Below are 18,128 nucleotides of genomic sequence, written 5' to 3'. Positions count from 1 at the left end.
GCGAAGTTTCTTGCTTGGCTCTGAGTCCTAGTTAACCTCAGCCTTAAACGAGTCCGCTCCCTGCAGGGCCACATCTGGCTAAATTTCATGACTTAATCTGGCAAGTTTCTTGCAGCTGGTCAGCGGGAAATGGCCGCGTAAACCGGGCAGCTGGGGAGCTTTGGCTGTGCCCGGGCTGAGTTGGTTTGCGTTACAATCACGAAAATCCTTTGGCTAACTAGTCGCCCTTCAGGACAGGATCAGAAGGTACGGTTCTGATTGTTCATTCCCGCTTTTCTCACCTTCCTTGGGATATCTCCCGGGTGAGCGTTCGGATGACCAGCAGAAGCCCAGAGCCTGCTGCGTGCTTCTCCTGAGGGCCTCGGGCCCCGTCCTGCCTTCCTGCTCCTCAGCCTCTCTGTGCCGCGCCGCTGAGGCCTCCGAGCAGACCAGGTTGTGTCAGAGGGATGCTGGGGTTTCATTTCCATGTTTTCTTCCCCTTACCTCCTACATCTTGCTTAAAGTAAACTTCCGTTCTGGATATGGACTTAGGCATAAAGGCTGCACTTGCAGCTTCCTTTCTGCCTCCTTTCTTTTTTTTTTTATTTAAAGAACAGCAGCTGTAACGCAATGCTTGCTTTAAGTAATTGGAACAGCGGTTTAAATATGCTGCTGTAGCATGGTAGCTGAATTGTGTCAACAGCTTAACTGTTCTTTAAATATTTATTGTAAGCTTTAGCACCAGGTTGCATTTATTATCAATATAGGAAACAAAAAGCTCTTAATAGGCCAAGGAATTGTGATCGGTCCCGTACAGGAGAGGCCAAACCATGGTGGAAAATGAACGGCGAGGTGTGATCAGCCCGGGTTAACGCAGTGGGCTGGAGACAAGCCTGGCCCATAAACCAGAATCATTCCTTTCTGTGTAGGAAAGGCTCCTCGGCGTCGTGTCGTACACACCTGCAGTGAGCACGTCGGTTCTTTAGCTAAGAAGTTTGTGGGTCACGAGCTTGCCTCCCCTTGAAAAAGGAGCTGCACGGGTCGTCGGGTGCCGCCGTGCTGGGGTTCGGCGGGCACCACGCGTGGTCCTGGCACGCTTTGCAGTTGTTCCACTGAGCGCTGGTTGGAAATGAGAGTAAGCGTAAATGAGAACAAGCCACTTGGTCCCCGAACCCGTCGTCTTCTGCGGAAACCAGAACGTGCTCGGCCAAAGCGCTGAGAACTTGCCGCGTCTGGCGGCGTTGCGCGTCTCTGCGGGTAAATACCAAGTTCTGGCGGTGCAGCGTGGGAACGGCTGGGTTTCTGGGGGTGGAAGCGCCTCCCCGGTTCGTCTGCTGGGGTTTCGGCTCTTCTCACAGCGCCAGCTCCGAATCACTCGCTGGGTGTGAGACTCCCAGGTGCTGCTGCGAGGAGGTCGCAGGTAACCTGCCTTGGTTGGAGGCACGCAGGGAAGTGTACAATCCCTTCCAGATGCTTAATTTTGACACGCTTGGATTAATATCGCAGTGAGGTGGCCGTCTTCAGGTTTGAACTTCCAGAGGGGCTTTTTTCTCACCTTGGGACTTCTTGGAAGCAGAGCATATGGCTCCTAGCTCCCAAGCTCGTGCTCTTTGTAACCTGGGCTCGGGCCGCGGTGCAGGAAGCATTTTGTCCTGATGTTCTGTCCTAACTCAGGCCCCTTGCAGTGGCGTGTGCGCGCCCTGCCTTCATGCAATTGAAAAACAATTTCATTTCCCAGCACTTCTGCTGTTCTTCCCGTTTATATCCCCCTCCCGGTGTGTGATTGCTAGAACTCCCTGTATTTTCTTAAGCTGTCGGTAAACAAGAGTTCGCATTGAAGCTGGTTCGCAAAGCGAGCGGTGTTGCAAATTCGTTACAGCGTCAGCGGAGGATTAGAGAGATCCCTGCGAGAGAGGAAAAGTTTCGTTAGCGAGCTGGGGGAGGGGAGCGCCGACGGAGGGAGAGCTAACACAGCCCGGTTTTGTGTTTCTTTTCAAGTCTCGCTGCGAGTTCCTGCTTGGAGGAGCCCTCTTCAAAATCGCTCACCTCGCCGGGCGCTGCCGTTCGAGTCCTTCTTAAAACCGCCTGCTGCTGCCTTGGGAGCTTTGCTGCTAGCGTGGCAGAGCGACCCGAGCTGCCTAAATCCCGCTGGCTGCCCCTTAACCGTAAGCAGACGGTGCTGATGCCCGGCAAAACGGCTTCCCCTGTGGGCTGCATCCCCCCGCAGCCGTGCTGGGAGAAGCACGCCAAATCCCGAGCGGGGCCCGCGAGTTCCATCAGACTTTTTGCAGCGCTTGCCTCTCGCCGTGTTTATATTTGGAGCGTTTGGCTCCGTTTCCTCTCCGATTTGGCAGCCTTCTCCCAAGCGCTGTTGTCGAAGAACTGGAGTAACGGAGCTGCAAAGAGAAGTAGAGGGGAGCTGAGCTTTGCGTATGTTCTCTGAGTCACATCGGTTAAATGCTTTGCTCATAGAATGGAAAAAAAAAAAAAAAAAAGCTGGGTTTAACTGGTAGGACATCAGTAACTCTTTCCGTGCCTCATTCAGGTCTAAAATGGCCTGCCTTATCTCGGTCTAGCTTCGATTTTGCATAAATCCCCATTCTTAGGAGGGGGTGAGGGGAGGGGAGCATCAGCCCGGCTATTGTCTTTGCTGATCCTGCCCTGAAGGTGCCTCCTCGGCTGCCTCCTGGCTTTCAGGTGAAACTTTGAAAGGACCCAAAGCACAAAGCGTCTGCCCCTGCCAGGAGTGGCGGGGTGTCCGGGAAGCTTATCTCAGCCCTAACTGACCTGAGGAGGGGAACGCAGCTTCTGTACGCTGAATTAATTAAACGTCGGGGGCGATTCGTATGCGTCGGTGCTTCCGACAGTTTCAGAAAGCTTGTAGTTTAACTCGGCAAAGGTTTTTATTTTGAGGTTTTCTGGTTTGGTTTGGTTTTTACATTAAATGCCTGGCAAAAGCCTGCTCTAGCATCTGTACGAGTGCATTTTGAAGACCAGGCAGTTCTGTTCAAAACATTAATTGAACTCTATCAGTCTTAACTGATGAAGTTTGGTAGAACAGCGTACCTTTAGGAAAGAGAAGGGCAAAAAGAGGCAGGCAGCTTTTCTTTCCGTGCATCTCCGGTTCTGGTATTCCGGTGCCGTCGGGGCCAGCGTGGTCTTAGCTCCCAAACCAGAAGGAAGCAGTTGCACTGGCCTGGTTTCCCAGCGCAGGGTCACTGCGCATGTGTCTGCAGATGTGGTAACACGATCGGTCCTGGCAGTTCTCTGAAGCACTCGTACCAATGAAATCTTTTCTCTCCCCTTATTTTCGTCCTAAATCTCTCGGTGCAAAACCAGATAAGGTCAACCTGAATCTGTGACCTTAAGCCGAGGGCACCAGAAAACCGCCGATAAGGAGAGCCTCACGAACTGATCTAATTTGGGGACTGGCAAATCCCAGCTCTCAGCAGCGTGTGCGTGCTCGCGTTCAGCTGAGCGTGAGCAGATTCCGCAGCGTGGGCAAGAGCTGGCCCGAGCCTGGCGTGTTGGGAGCGAGCTGTGAATCGCCACCGGCGGCGCGAAGCGGCGAGACTTGCAAGCCCTTGGGATCCCGTCGAAATCAACAAGGGGGATGTTTAACTGCTTAACTTAGGCTTTGTCTTCGGGCATCTCGTGCATAGACCAGCACTGTGTCAAACATCCACAGTGATCCCGTAAAAGGGCACGGCGTGAGGCTGTTAATAAGGAAGGTTCTCGGCTGTTTCGTCCCTTTGCTTGGGAAGGTGCCAGCTTTACCTCGACTGAGACTCGTGGAGCTGAGAATGCGTTTTGTGCCGTCGTCGAGCTGATTTCTGAGCCTGACGAAGTTCTCTTGGATGAAGTGGCGCGCGTGGCTTCGTTAGCTGCTCCGGAGCTGGTCTTTCCTGGTACGTGGGACCTGGAGGCGTGACTCAGGGGAGCATTTCAAAACGTGGAAAGGGCTTCCCGGAGGAATTCCATCCCCTCCAGGCATTTGCAAAGGAAATTCTTAATTGGATTAGATTCATAATACTAATCTGCTAATGACTGTTTGTTATGGAGATCTTAGCGCTATCTTGTAAATATATTCACCTTAATTTAGCTTGCCTTGTGCCTGTTTATTGCGTGCGAGCTCGGTGCTGGTAAGGTAATGCAGCTGCCTGCAGATCTTAAAGCTGGGAATGGGGTACGGACCACTGTGTGAGTGCACCAAATGGTGTAACGCTCTGATAATTCTCCCCTCTCTCCATTTCCCAAAGTTGCTTTAGGTGGGGATAGTAAATGGGGAGCATGTCTAACCTCCTGCTGTACTTCTGGTAGGGCTGGTGCGTGGGGAGTGCTCCCATGCTGTTGTCAGCTATAGATTTTTAACCACAAACTGTATATTTGTAGGAAGAGGAAGGGCCAAATAATGCGTTTTGCCCCGTGAAAGTGACCTGTATGACTTGGTTTGTACCCGTTGTTGCGGTGGTGTGAAGAACACCCGTGTGGAGTGCACATGGATGTTAAACTGTTTTTGTTTCTGGTCTGACTCAGTGGTTTGTGAGGTTCCTGAGCTTGTCCTGTGCTCTGGAGGCCCTGTGAGTAGCAAGCGGCAGGAATCTGCTGTAAAGAAAGCAAGCAGCTCCTTGCAGAGCAGGAAAGAGGTGTGTATCTTCCTGAAAGCAAGCGTTGCAAAGCCTGAACGTTTAGGGAATGCTGCCTGTTGCAATATAAATCACATGTGAGAATGGCTTGGCTACCTGTTTTTTTTAACCAGTCAGGAAGTAAGCTCGGAGTTCTGAAAATGCTAACGTATCTCAGAACATAATATGGCTTTGTTCTAGGAGTGCGAAGTGCTGGATTCGAAAGAAGTGAGTGTAAGCAAAAAGCATCTTGCCACGTCGAGTTACTGGCTAAACTTGGGATTTTACGACGCAGTCAGATTGTCGGAGCCGGCTTTTTCTTACGCTGCCTGCAGCTCCACAGCACGCTAGATGTCTGCCCAGCTTCTCAGAGGAGTGCTACGGGGTCTGGTGTCTGTAAGCTGCATAACAATAGTGCTGCACCTTCTCTTTAATGAAGCATCGGTAGTAATGCGATTACGTTTTCGTTTAGGGTATGGAGTAAACTCTTCCCGTAGTCAGAAATGAGGAAGGAAAAACCCTGTAAATTGTTCTTCCAGTTGGTGCATCAGATCTCGAGTACAAAAAGCATCTGAGCCAGCTGGGGGAAATCTAGCGCCTGAACCCAACTCTAACCCGTTTCTGCTGACGTCTGCTCTGCACGAATCACTTGAAGTAAACTAGATGGAGCTGGAGATTACTGACTTTGAACCCCGCAGAAAGCAGTGGCCTGAGGATGCAATTTGGCAGGCTGAAAACCCCGTGCTGAATTTCTGGCAAGCGGCAGTGATTGGTGTGAAACACCTGCCTGTACAGCCTCTGACTTGGGGCAGGGCGTCATGTGAACCTCCCGGTGATCTCAGTCTAGAATAGCAACAGGAGCAGGATACGAAGGTGATCGGGAAAAGGCAGAAAAGGATTTATGCCCCGGCGTAAGGTTGCTTTTTGGTTTGTGTTCTTTTTGTTGGGGTTGGGGGACTCTCTTTATTGCTCTTCATTTCCCTCTCCTCCCCAGTGTTCTCGGGAAAACCTAGCCCCCGTGTAGGTGTCAGAATTATGCTGCACTTGGCCGTGTGAAAGCAAATTCATATTCTCGCTTTTATGGGTCTGCGTTTCAGCCTCTTCTGATGTTCTGCTTTCCCTTCTTTTGGTCTCCCTTTGGCACCTTATTGCTTCCGTCCTTTCAGCCCCGTCTCCTTTGAACACAATCAGTATCGCGAGGGCTGAATGCGTTCACCTTTCAGAAACCTCTCCAACCTGTTTTGATTTTTTTTTCCCCCCCCCCGGAGCTTTCTCTTCATTTATTGTTCTTTAGAGACACAATCGGGTGAACTGATTCTCACGAGAGCTGTGTTGTTCCTCAGCCCTCTTTCTTCTCCCTGTTGCTGCCCTGTGTGTCATCCTGCTTTGAGAAGATGACTTCTAATCTGTTAAGAAGATGGTGCTGTAAAGATCCGAACACTTAATAATGAATCTGGCCATTGAATCCGGGCTATTGTTACTATTGTCTGTGGTACAGGCGTAAGGAGTGATGCACAGGAAAGAAATGGGATGTGCAAAATGTCTGAATTTCAGGGTATGACCCAAATTTTCCAAAGTCAACAAGTCTTCCTCTCGACTTCTCTGATTCCTGGTTATAAATACAAAGCCAGACAGTTCGCTGGCAAGTATGCCCCAAATATCAGAGTTCAAAACCAGCCAAACTAATTTAAAAAACAAAAAAGTACTTAGAGGTACATGTGATAGTATACATATTTTTTCATTCATATCATACAGATACGTGCTTATTTTATATATGGAAATCCAACACCTTAAATTAAAGGAAGAAGTGTGTTTCTTTTTGTCAGCTGTTAATGAGGATAATAACTAATGGGTTGTCTGGGGAATGGTCTCTAGGCCAGGTTCTTTCTATGAATAGAAGTAACCCACGGCATCAGGCGGTCACATTTTTACATGCAGCCTAACGGCTTTGTTGGATGCTCCCGATGGTCAGGGCCAAGACAAAAAAGTTATACGTCGTCGTGTTGGAGAGAACTTTACTGATTCTCTGTGAGCCTAAGGGGTGCCCACGTGCACGTGGAGGGGCTGGAGCACTGCTGATGAAGAGGAGGGGAGGCGAAGTAAGGCAGCTAACACAGGCTTCCACGAGGTGGTACTTGGTGCTCTCTTGCCAGCACCAGGTTGGCAGGAGTGGTGTAAGGAAGGATGCTAGAAGCACGCAGTGAATGACTCTTTGGGACATAGCATCCCTAGCAGTATTTATGTCCTAAGCTCTAAGGGTTCAAGTCTTGCTCTGTTTTTGTCCTGGCACGTGGACAGATTGTTAGGGTACCTTCATCTTTCCTTGCATGTATCGTTTCCCTACGTGTGGCCCTGTAACGGTGTAATTGGTGTCATGTGAAATGGTCACTTCTGTTCCCTTCCTTGCTTAGTGGCAGCCAAAATAATCACTTACTGACCTGTCCAGTGATGCCCAGGTCTCCTTGCTGATGTACACACCTCTCCTTGCTTTTTATATACATGCTCAGTACTTTCACCTCAATGTAAACAAACGTAGGCTGGCTGCTATTAAGCTTTTTTTCCACTCGTTCCCTCAGGGGAAGGGAATCTGTACAACAGATACAGAAGTATAGCAGCTGATGCTCTGCAGTTAATGTGAATGGCACTGCTGGCCTTAAGTAGGTATAATGTATACAATATGCGAGCCTATTCAAGATCAGAAAGTTCCTAAAACTCTGTTGGTTTTAACGTGATTGGGTCATGCTTAGAGGTCTGCGAAGAACAGAAATTGTGCTGAGCTTGTCTGAAGTCTGGTGGTCTCTGCTTTGGTGCTTGAGAAATCCGCGTGTTCATCAGGAGGATTTTCTTGTACTCCTGAGCGTCAGGACTTTATTCATCTTACCGAGCAGATGGAGTTTGAAGAACTTCTTGTAGACCTCCACTGCTGGAATAGAGAGGAGAGCTGACAGTATTCCCAATAATTATCTTAAGGTAATGAAGCCTCACTTCTTTCTTCACAGAAAATATTAAACTCCTCCTTGCTCCAAGGCTTTTGCAGTAGGAAGGTAAGGGAGCTGCAGCAGGGAAGAACGTACACCAAGCTGCAGCTGCTGCCTCCTTTTGTGGGGTTTTATGGGTTCGGCAGAGGCTGCAAGCGCTGCATCCCAGGTGTCCTCCTGCAGGGTTTGGGAGCAGCTGTGAGCAGAAGCGTGTAACTTGGGCTCAGTAAAACTGCTTCAGAGGACTGAATGTGTCAGTGATGCAACCTTCGCTGTTTCTCAATGGGGCGCTTGTAATGCGCAGACAGCGTGGTTGGTTTCCTGGTTTGTTTTAGCTCGGGCTGCCATTGAGGCCCAGCCGTAGGAAGCCAGGGAGCCTTGTTCTTTATGAAGCCGGTAGAACAGCTGTACCTCTATCCATCATTAGGATAAATAGGAGCCCGATAGAAGAGCCGAACGCTTCTTCCTCTGCCTTACTGGCAGCCGTAACCGGCATCCTTCATCACGAGCCTGTCATTGAGCCTTGCTAAGGTAATTGGAAGTTTTCTGAGGACAGAAAACCTAGAAATCTTACCTAGATTTTTTCACAGGGTTACTGTTTCCCACTGCACAACAAAAATACTAAGCCCAATTGCTGAAAACAGCTGAAATCAAAGGCAAGTTGTTGCAGAAAGCTCCTCCGGACACCAGGTTGTTTTCCTGCCACCGTTACCCAAGCCTGAAAGCAGACGCCTGCAGCCCGGTGGGTCCGGGGCGCGCTCTCCGTGGCGTCAACATGCCTCTGACGCAAGATGGCCACCAGGCACGCCGTGTGTAAATAACCGCGGGTCTGCCTGTAATGCTCCCTCTGAGAGCTGTGGCCCGGCTAGCATTGAGAAAGGTGCCGTTCTTTGAGCGTGTTTACTTATTTATTGAGGTCAGCAAAGTGAAGAGTAATTACGGGATTTAGACGAACATCAGGCATCTGATGTATGAGAGCTCCAGAGTGTGAAATTGAAAAGCTGAGTGGCTTCATGCTATTGTTTGCTTGATTAAAAACTCCTAACACACAGATGACTCTTGAAGATTTTTGATTTCATCATAGCTATTTAAATTTTATTTAAGTGGGGCTCTGCATAATACCGAGATCATGGGAGCTAGTCCAAAAGTTTGAAAAAGCAAGTCTTGAAAACATAAATCTGGTGTGAATTTCAAGAGATGCTACTTAGCTTTTTTCAAAAAAAAAAAAAAAATAAAGCTATTAGACTAGTATTATGTAAAGTGATTTGGTATCAGTGTAGTGGCTTTTGAATAGGCAGTGATGAACATCTCCTGTAATTTTCAGAGGCTACGTATGAGTTGTTCTTCCAGGTGTTTGCGTGGATATTAACTTTGAAAGTCAGACTCTGTTTTTTGGACCTGTCTTTGTCTTAAATTCAGAAATGTGTTTGTCCTCTGAGCAGATTTGATTCAGGTCAGACCAAACCCTGCAGATAAAATAGCCCCGGTCGTTGCTTCTTCCTGTGATGACGAAAGGGGGGGGACCTTTCTGAAGCAAAGGTTTGCCAAAATTTTGCAGAGCAGCACAACAGTGTGGTGTGTGGCTCAAAGGAGATGTGCTGGAAGTGAGGATAAAGTTGGTGCTGTGCAGCTACAGGTCATGTTGGCAGCAAACACTGACGGCTGGAGATCTGCATGCTAATGAATGTATGAAAGATAGGGAGAAAGCGGCCGTGGTGTTCCTGCCAAAGTGCTAATTCTTACCTTGGTTATGAAGATCAAGCGTCTTGGTCGGATTTAAAAATGAGCTTCTCTTATGCTTACAGTAAAAGGTTGAAGAATGCGGTCATAACTAGTCAATTAAAATAGCATTCTTTAGCACTTCCTTGGCTTTATGTTAAGACCCAGGAAATGCTCTTTCCGTGCGGAGAGGCCAGCAGTCCAGGAACAGCATTCATCAGTCTTTGTTAGTGCAGCGAGCTGCCTTGATGAACAGTTCATTAACCAGGAGAAGCAGAATCAGTCTTTTAATACACTTGCTGGAGCAGTTAGGCCTTGACAGCGAGCAAAAAAAAAAAACAACAACAAAAAAAAACAACTCAGGAGGCTAGTCTGAGAGCCAAAACCTCACTGCTGCTCTGAGGCTCGTCTTTTCCCCTCCTTCCCAGGCCTTTTGGGAAGAAGCATTCCTGTAAATCCTTCTGGGTGAGCCGTCCCGTAAGGGTACTGCGTACACAGGGTCCCGTGGCTGTCGAGCAGATAGTTCAAACATTAAACAAAACAGGACGATAATGCACGCATTTAACAAGAAACCTGTTCTGACTCTTCTAGGCACCTCTCAGGATTCCTTGCGGTATTAATTGTTTCATTGTAAGACGCGTCAAATGAAGGTAGCAGGTAAAACAGATGCCCGGAGGCACCTGGCAGCGCGTGGACGGCTGGCAGGCCGCGCGTGCGTTGGAATGGGGCAGACGTGTTTCCAGGAGTTGAGGCACGCTCGGCAGCAGCTTCAGAGGGCTGAGATCCACCGCGAACAAGTCAAAAGGCTGTGGGTTTTTTCCTCCCCCGGGTGCTGGGAGGGGAGGCGGAGGTGGGCCAGGCGATGCGTACTGACTGTGGCTGCAGGCCTACGAGCCCTGCTGCCAGCAGGGTTAAAACTGAGCTGTTTCAGGGCCAAACTTTGGGGCCAAGCCTGGATTCCCACTGCAGCAAGCACACGGGGATCATTCGTTCCTCTCCGCTCCTTCCACCCCCTTTCCACACTTCTGTTAGCAGGAGATTAGTGTGGACCGGGGCAGGGAGTTGCTGTTTCAGCCAAACACCTGAGGCTTCGTGTAAAGCAGGCGGTGGTTGAGGCTTTGGTGCTGTTGTCTAGAGCCTGATCTCTTGTTCATCCAAGCCCTCCGGGAAATGAGAAACAGAAGCTGCAGGTACGTTTCTGTGCACGGGCAGAGCGCGGCGTTTCTGGAGCCGCCTGGAACACTGAGGCCTCCGAAACCCTGCGCTGCTCCTCAAAATGGCTGCCAGATGTGTTGGCTCTACTGAATTCCCCGGGGCCTGACACCAGAAACGCCGCGGCTGATACCGGTTTGGTTCTCGCTCTGTTCTTCCCTCGGTCCTCCAGGCAAAGTGGCTCAAGGTTGAGCACAGCCCTCAGCGGCTGTGGCACCTGAGGTGGCTTTGTCAGACCAACAGCGTGCCCGGGGCAAGGCTTGCCGGGGCTGTGCCTAAACAAAGGAAACGTGTTTGTTTTTATAGCTCAAGCGTGGGAGCCCGGCCGGGGACCCTGTGCGATTTCCATGTGCTAGGAACAAGTCTCCTGGAGCAGGCTGCAGTCTGGCTGCCCACACGGCTTCCTGGGCAGGCCTTGCGAGCTCCTTGCTGGTGTGGCCATGCAGCGGTCATCTTGTAACCCTGTCAGGCCTGCCATAGCCGAGGTGATGCTGCTGGCGTGGGTAAAGGAGCTTCCATGTCCTTCTGGTGATGGTGCATCCGCTGAGCACACAGCACAGGACTTGCTTTGCGGAGTTCCTGTGCAATTATCTCTAGCATCAATAGGCAGGACTCTTTCAAGCACATCTTAAAGCCATGCCGCGTGGTAACTAGCTGTTTATCTGACAGCGTGGATGTTTTTCCTGCGAGAGTCAGCAGTTTGCTGAAATAACAAAACTTAATGATAAAGGGGTGTTGGAAAGTACTCGAGCTAGTAGTAGGATTTGTAAGGGAAGTGTATCATCTAACATATGCTGCTCTGCCTTTAACCGAGGAAAAAATGTTTCTCAAAATAGTCTTCTTTGCTCCTTCGTCTAATTTACTCTGGTTTATTTCTAGAATCAAAATGAGAATGTCATTTTGATGTGATACAGCCTTTATAGTAAGTGCAAATCCATATGAGTAGGATGCATCTTGTGCTTCGTAGCCAATGCAAGCTGTATATGGTGACACTTTTAAGAGTATTTGGGTTGTCTTAAGATAGAAGGTGGTTTCCACCATGAAGTTAGTGTGCCCAGGGATGGAGTACATGAGAAGCAGCGGGTAGGCTTTATGGGTAGGCTTCATGGCAGCTTGTTCAGTTGCACTCGCAACTGAAGGGCATTTCAAGGGTTAGAAATGCCTCACTATATGACTGTGCTTGCTGCACAGGAATTTATGTAGTGCTACATCAAGTAATCAAGTTATTTAAGGTGGATTTAGTGTTAGGGGGAGGTGTTTGCATGACACACAAATGAATTGTCCGTGTATCTTTGCTGTTCAATTCTAAGACTGTCCTCTAAAAACATGGAGCATGTTGCATCGTGGAGATGAGACGGGTGTCATGGAAGACTAACGTCACTGGTGACAGAGCTGCCCTGACTCGGGCTACGTGTAAATGAGATGTTCCAGAAATAACAGTAAAGCTTTGCTTTTTATTTCTCTTCTAGCAACCCTCCGCTCAGTGAGGAAATGCTGCCTCCAGGGGAGTGGATGTGTCACCGCTGCACTGTGCGCCGAAAGGTAAGGTCTCTTGTAACAACCGTGCTCCCTGCCCTTCCGACTGTCCATCTGAAATGTGAACCCTTTATTTTATAATTTCCTCTCCCCTTAATGTGAACATACACACCACCAGAGTTGCTCTTTGTGGTTAGAGTTGTAAAGGGGGCTTTCTTAGGAACAGGCTGCAAGAAAGCCAAGGTGTCTTGATGAGACTGTCCAGGTATTTTTGACATTGCTACGAAGAACCACAAAACCGAAGTGCTTGCTCTGTTTGTGTCAAGCTGTGCCTTTTAACCTGCTTTCCTTTTCTCCCATCCTGGAAGGGAGGGAGAACTGAGGCACAGAAGGAAGGGCTCTCAAGCTGGAGGAGGTGAGCTGTGTTCAAGTCAAACAGGTGGCCTGATAATGTAGCTTTGGCATCAGGGCTGTGATTCTGGTTAATGTGTGTTTTTCAGAAGTGTGACTTCACAGCAGTTGCGCATCAGCAGAGGGTGAAATCACAGTGAGTTGTGATTTCCTGGGCTGTTGAACAGGATGGGGAGGAGATGACTGGGCAAGATTGTGGCTTGTCTTTTTTTTCTTGATACTCTTTCTCCAGGAAGCTGTCTTGCACAATGTAAACATCTTATTGCTGTGAGTACATAAGACTGTGTAACAGAGGGTTTAGAAACTGTACCAACCAACTAGCAACTGTTCCCTTGAAGTGACACCCAAAACAGATTTGAAGAAAACTCTGAACTAAGTCTTTTGTTCCCGAAGCTATTTCCTTGTTCTGTTTCCAGGGTACTGTTCAGTCATCTGCTAACAGCAAAGAGGAAGGTCACAAATTTAAAAACAAATAAACAACAGCACCAACGAAAAGAGTTTTCTGTATTAAAATTCTGATAACACTTCTCTCCTTTTACAGACCATTTCATAGTGATCTTGTAGATTGGTGATGCTGCCACTGGAGCAGTTCAGCTGCCCGTACCAGGCCATGCAGCTGCCCCTTTCTCTTGCAAAATGGATCTCTTAGTGATTGCAATGTATTGTTTTCCTCTGCTGCAGTCCTCTCTGCCCACCTTGTTCAAGAGTCCTGGCGTCAAGAGAGAGTGTGTTGGTTTTACGTTGTGCTTGTGTTCTCAAGCTGACCTTGTTCTGTAATGGGTTCGGATGCACTGCCAGGGTTAATAGACTGCGTCGACAATGAATGGTCTACCATGGAGTTTCTCAGTGTTGGCTAGCAAAGTAAACAGAGTTGTCTGATCTGTCAAGTGTTTAGGACTAGAGGCTGTGAAACATTGTCCTGATGTGGACTCATACGGCTGTCCTGAAAGGAGAGACGTGCTAATTTTCTTCCCTATGCTTGGTTCCCTTCAGCTGGTTTGTCATCTGTGTGTTAGCTGCAAGCAAATTGTTTTTGCTAGGTCAAGGCTTTATGGTGACTTCACGGGGGAAGTCGTAGTAAGTGGCTGAAGCCTTTTCAGATGCTGTTTGTCTTCGATCGCTTATTTGTCGAGGTTGATGTGCTTTGTTTGTGGCCTCCATGATAAGCCTGCCTATTCATGTCGTGCAGAAGCGAGAACAGAAGAAAGAGCTGGGGCAGGTAAATGGATTGGTGGACAAATCTGGGAAAAGGACCACCTCCCCAACCAGTGACGCAGACCTCTTGGACAGGTCTAGCAGCAGCATCAGGGCTAATGCGCATGCCAGGATCTTGGAAAGGAGAGCGAGCCGGCCTGGCACTCCCACATCCAATGCCAGCACCGAGACCCCCAACTCGGAACAGAATGATGTCGATGAGGACATAATTGACGTGGATGATGACTCTGCCATTGCAGAAATGGACTGTGGGCAGCCCCAGCTGAAGCGACCCTTTGAGCTTCTTATTGCTGCTGCCATGGAAAGGAACCCAACGCAGTTCCAGTTGCCGAATGAACTGACCTGCACCACAGCACTTCCAGGTGAGCATTGATGAAGGCGTCTGCAGTTGCATCCTGCTGCCAACTTGCCTTTTCCCCCCTCTCTGTTCCTTGGTAGTTGTGGTTTTAGTGATGCTCTCTGGTGAAAGCAGAGAGTGCCGAAGTGCCCCTGGTCCTCGTACAACAGCAGGTGGCCCCGTGGCTTCCCCAGGACGTAAGCCGTGGGGACGCTGCTGGGAGCTCCACCTCCTTGAAATAGATGCTTTCTGTATTCAGCCTAGTCTAGATCATCAGTCTGAAGAAAAAGTTTCCAGTTGTCCAAATACTCGATTTTGATTCTTGGTACAATAGCTTAGTCAAGTCACAACGTAATTGTTTCAGTGACATCATGTACGTTAAGCTTAAAGTATGTCTACCTTTAAAGCCCATTTCTGTCACTTGACTCTAGATTTAGTGGTTGATAAGGGCTCCTTAAGCAGCTCTTTCCTGCCTTTTCTGTTTGCCTCTGCCTGAGAAGATTATATGTATCTGCCAGGAAGCGAATCTCTGCTATGTGGGTAACCCAAAGCCTTTTAAAATTTACTTTCAGGTACTAGCAAGAGGAGGAGAAAGGAAGAAACCACAGGAAAGAATGTCAAGAAAGCACAACACGAGTTAGACCACAATGGTTTGGTTCCCTTGCCGGTCAAAGTCTGCTTCACATGCAACAGGTACGTAACTCTTCCAGGGAAGCTCCGTGGTGTAGCTGCACCCTTCATGGGAACAAAGTTCCTGCTGAAAAAAGCAAACTACTTGTTACCTTTTCCATTCCTCTTCAGTACTTGCTTACAGTCCTCTAAACAAATGAGGGAATAATTGTCTTTGCTAAATAACAAATACTTAGTGACAAGTATAGGTGTGGCTTCTGCAGTCCTGCATGGCTGTAAAGGTTTTGAAGTGTAGCCTGAAAAGAGCGAGCCGTCTTGCCTTCAGTATTTTTCTACAAGGAAGAATTCTAGTGATGGTTGTTTAGACAACTGAGATGTTTGTTTATGGTTCATGGAGGAGAGATATGTGAGGAGGTGACCTTTAGGAAATAGAAATCTACAGAGAGATACAAGCCCAAGGCAAACAGGAGTATCGTGCTGAAATAGTAAATCTTAAAACTAGTATAAAATACTGCTGTGCTCTTTTATAACTGCAGAAATAAATGCGCCGATAAATCCTAACTCAAAATGTCAGCAGAACCAAAAAACTTTATTTCAGGAACCCAGTCAGGGTGAGTTTCTGGAATTAAGCTGGAGACTCAGGTGGGCTTTTGTGGGGAACAGCTGATGGCTTTGTCATAGAGCGACTTCTTAGAGAGAAGTCTCTTCTCTATAGAGAATTCTTAGAATCCAGAGCAGTGGGTGTAGTAGCTTCCTGGAGTTTGAGGTTTGTTCTGAGAACGTCTCAGGCTTATTGAAGTAAATGTCCCAGCTTCACACAAGATTTGTCTGAGGAAAATTGTGATAATCTGAGATTTCCTTTGGATCTCTGAATTTTGCTCTAAATGAAGCCATTCAGAACTAACGCACAAGGTCAGCTTGAGAAGTTGCTTATGTGACTCGGACGGGTTCTTGCAGCTTTCCAGCAATGGGATCTCTTCCTGCCAGAGGACTTCTTTTGAACCAAGAAACCCTCGTGTATGGGCAGGTCCTTTTGCCTTGAGTGGGTCTTGCAGAAGGTCCATATCGATCGAGTTACCAGTCTGAAGCCTAATTTTAGATGCAAGTAACACGGCGTAGGGGAGTTGGTGGGGAAAGATAAGCTGAAGTGGTCAGCCGAGCTTGCCTGCACGTTCAGTTAATACTCTGCTTTCTGCGTGGGAAATAAGATATGGCTCTCTTTGCAGGAGTTGCAGAGTGGCACCTCTCATTCAGTGTGATTATTGCCCACTCCTGTTCCACATGGATTGTCTGGAGCCACCTCTTACTGCCATGCCTCTGGGTAGATGGATGTGCCCAAATCACATAGAGCACGTGGTGGTAAGCAGGACTATGATTGCAGTATGGTAACCGGATGCTGGAGTGGAACCTGGCAGGTCCATTAAAGGACAAAATACAACAAATGTAAAACAGCTTCTGAGCTCTTATTGCTCCCTGTAACGCTTGTAAAGCTCCTGCTGCAAGCAACACGCTCTCCAAAGGAATATGATGCTGCTCGCTGCAATAAAATATAAAGATGGGGGAACTCCTTCCTGTAACTGAAGCTGACAGCTCAGATTGTGACTCACTGGCAGCTTGTCTAGTTTTCAGACTGGACTCCTTAAGATCTAGATGAGCTTCCAGAACTGTGATACAAAGCAGCACAGTGCTACAAATAGGGGAAGTAATTCTTTGCATGCTTAACCCAAAAAGCGTTCATTCCAAGCGGGAGCTTTCATTTGTGGAAGAGCATTGTGCTTGAGACTAAATACTCAGGAAACAGGGGGCTGGAACAAAGGGCTTGTGCCCAGAGAAACTGCTTCTGAGAGCATTGATGCTACTTTGGAGGCCTCTAAGTGCTTTTGTATTCACCTCCAGCAATGTGCCCTTTAACAGAAAGGGTTAGTGCCGCAGGAAGCAAATAGTCTAAAGCTGAGCTGATGCTGTACTGCCAGTGCTACAAGGCGTTATGAGAGTCTTAGGGTGCCTTAGTGACCTGCAGATCCCTAACTTCTGTGGCATTATCTGATCACCCAGCTGAACCAGAAGAACTTGACCCTGAGTAATCGGTGCCGAGTATTTGACCGGTTCCAGGATACCATATCTCAGCATGTTGTCAAAGTGGATTTCTTAAACCGAATCCATAAGAAACATCCTCCGAATCGCAGAGTTCTTCAGTCAGTGAAGAGAAAGGGTTTGAAGGTGAGTGTAAACAAGTAGGTACTGGCAGAATTCCCCACGCGCGTGTTTTAGTCTGGAAGGGAATCCAGCGTGCCCCATAGGGATCGCCTTGTTGGGGCAGGAGGAAGAAGGTGGGGTCTGAATAAATGTGCGGCGAGAGGTCTGGAAGTCAGCAGTCAGAGCAGTTTTCACTACGTGTAGGATTTAAGAAGCTCTTTTTCCAGCAACCGTAACGCGCAGCTCTTTGAAGCAAGCCTGTAAATCTAACACAGGCACGAGAAGTACGACACAAACCTGTTGAAGGTGGCACTAGAGTCAGAATCTGGGCTGCCGCATGTTCCCTGTTAAACCACAAAAAGCATTTTCTGCCAGAATGCCTGAAAAATGCCATATAGGTATTTTAAACGTTTCCCTTCTTACCTCGCCTTTTCTTTGCATGACTTCCTTTATGCTGGAGCCACCACGTTGTGCTGAAGTCATGCCTGACCTAAGGGAATGAAACCTATTAATTTCAGCATAGTTACATTAAATTAAAGTACTCGGCACTTGAAACTTCTAATGTATTGTCTGCAGGGTTCCTTTGGGTCACAAAGCTGCAAACACGAAGCACAGTGCTGGTTAGGCACTTCATTTAACTAGTCATTCTTGAGTAATTGTTCTCATGTGTCATCTTCTTTCTCTACAATGTAGGTTCCTGATGCTATAAAGTCCCAATACCGGCTTCCGCCCCCGTTACTTGCGCCTGCAGCAATTAGAGACGGCGAGCTGATCTGTAACGGGATCCCCGAGGAACCCTTGCAGAAGCACCTTTTGAACACTGAGCACTTAGCCAGCCAGACAGAACAACAGGAGGTAAATGAAGTCAAAATGCTTGGACTGTCTGTAGTCGCTTCGGTACAACGGTCCTCTTCCATTTCAGTTGTGATCAGAGCAGTTGTCTAGGAAACCGGTCTCAAAATCGTATGTCTGAAGGTGATAGCTTGTCTTGGTTCTGACACTTTTGCCCATTAAAACTTCATTTTGGCTTTGCAGCTGAAATGTAAAGCTCCTCGTTTGACACTTCAGGAAAGTGGTGAGGTGGTCTTCTGGTCTGAACGGTGGAGCTGAGGGCTTTCTGTCTAGATGTCAGTTTTATTTCCTGGCTGAGGGGAAATACTTTCCTCTTCGATTATGTAAGGCTGCTCTCTGACACTTTTGTATGTTAACGTCACATTTCTGGGCTGCTTTTTATTGCCGATAGCCTTAGATTTTCAAATCAAGGTCAAGTGAGTGTTCAAGTCTTGCATGAAATTTCTTGCTGGATTCAGCAATGTGAAGGCACGTTGCTTTGCAATCAGTGCTGCGGTC

At 48.1% G+C, this 18,128-nt stretch overlaps 1 protein-coding gene across 2 annotated transcripts in view; it reads left to right on the top strand.

The window, feature by feature from the left end:
• The window catches only part of PHF12 (PHD finger protein 12), a 31,582-nt gene that overhangs the window by 3,011 nt on the left and 10,443 nt on the right, over positions 1-18,128 (top strand). For both annotated transcript variants that reach the window (XM_040533109.1, XM_040533108.1), the window contains exons 3-8: positions 11,983-12,055; positions 13,590-13,977; positions 14,525-14,645; positions 15,809-15,941; positions 16,638-16,802; positions 17,472-17,633. In XM_040533109.1, the coding sequence (XP_040389043.1) occupies positions 11,983-12,055; positions 13,590-13,977; positions 14,525-14,645; positions 15,809-15,941; positions 16,638-16,802; positions 17,472-17,633 (1,042 nt within the window). The remainder of the gene's footprint in view (positions 1-11,982; positions 12,056-13,589; positions 13,978-14,524; positions 14,646-15,808; positions 15,942-16,637; positions 16,803-17,471; positions 17,634-18,128) is intronic.

Source organism: Cygnus olor, chromosome 20 (genome assembly GCF_009769625.2).
Source record: "Cygnus olor isolate bCygOlo1 chromosome 20, bCygOlo1.pri.v2, whole genome shotgun sequence".
Taxonomy (NCBI): domain Eukaryota; kingdom Metazoa; phylum Chordata; class Aves; order Anseriformes; family Anatidae; genus Cygnus; species Cygnus olor.
The sequence above is the reverse complement of the archived record's forward strand: the minus strand, read 5'-3'. Positions and strand labels throughout refer to the sequence as shown.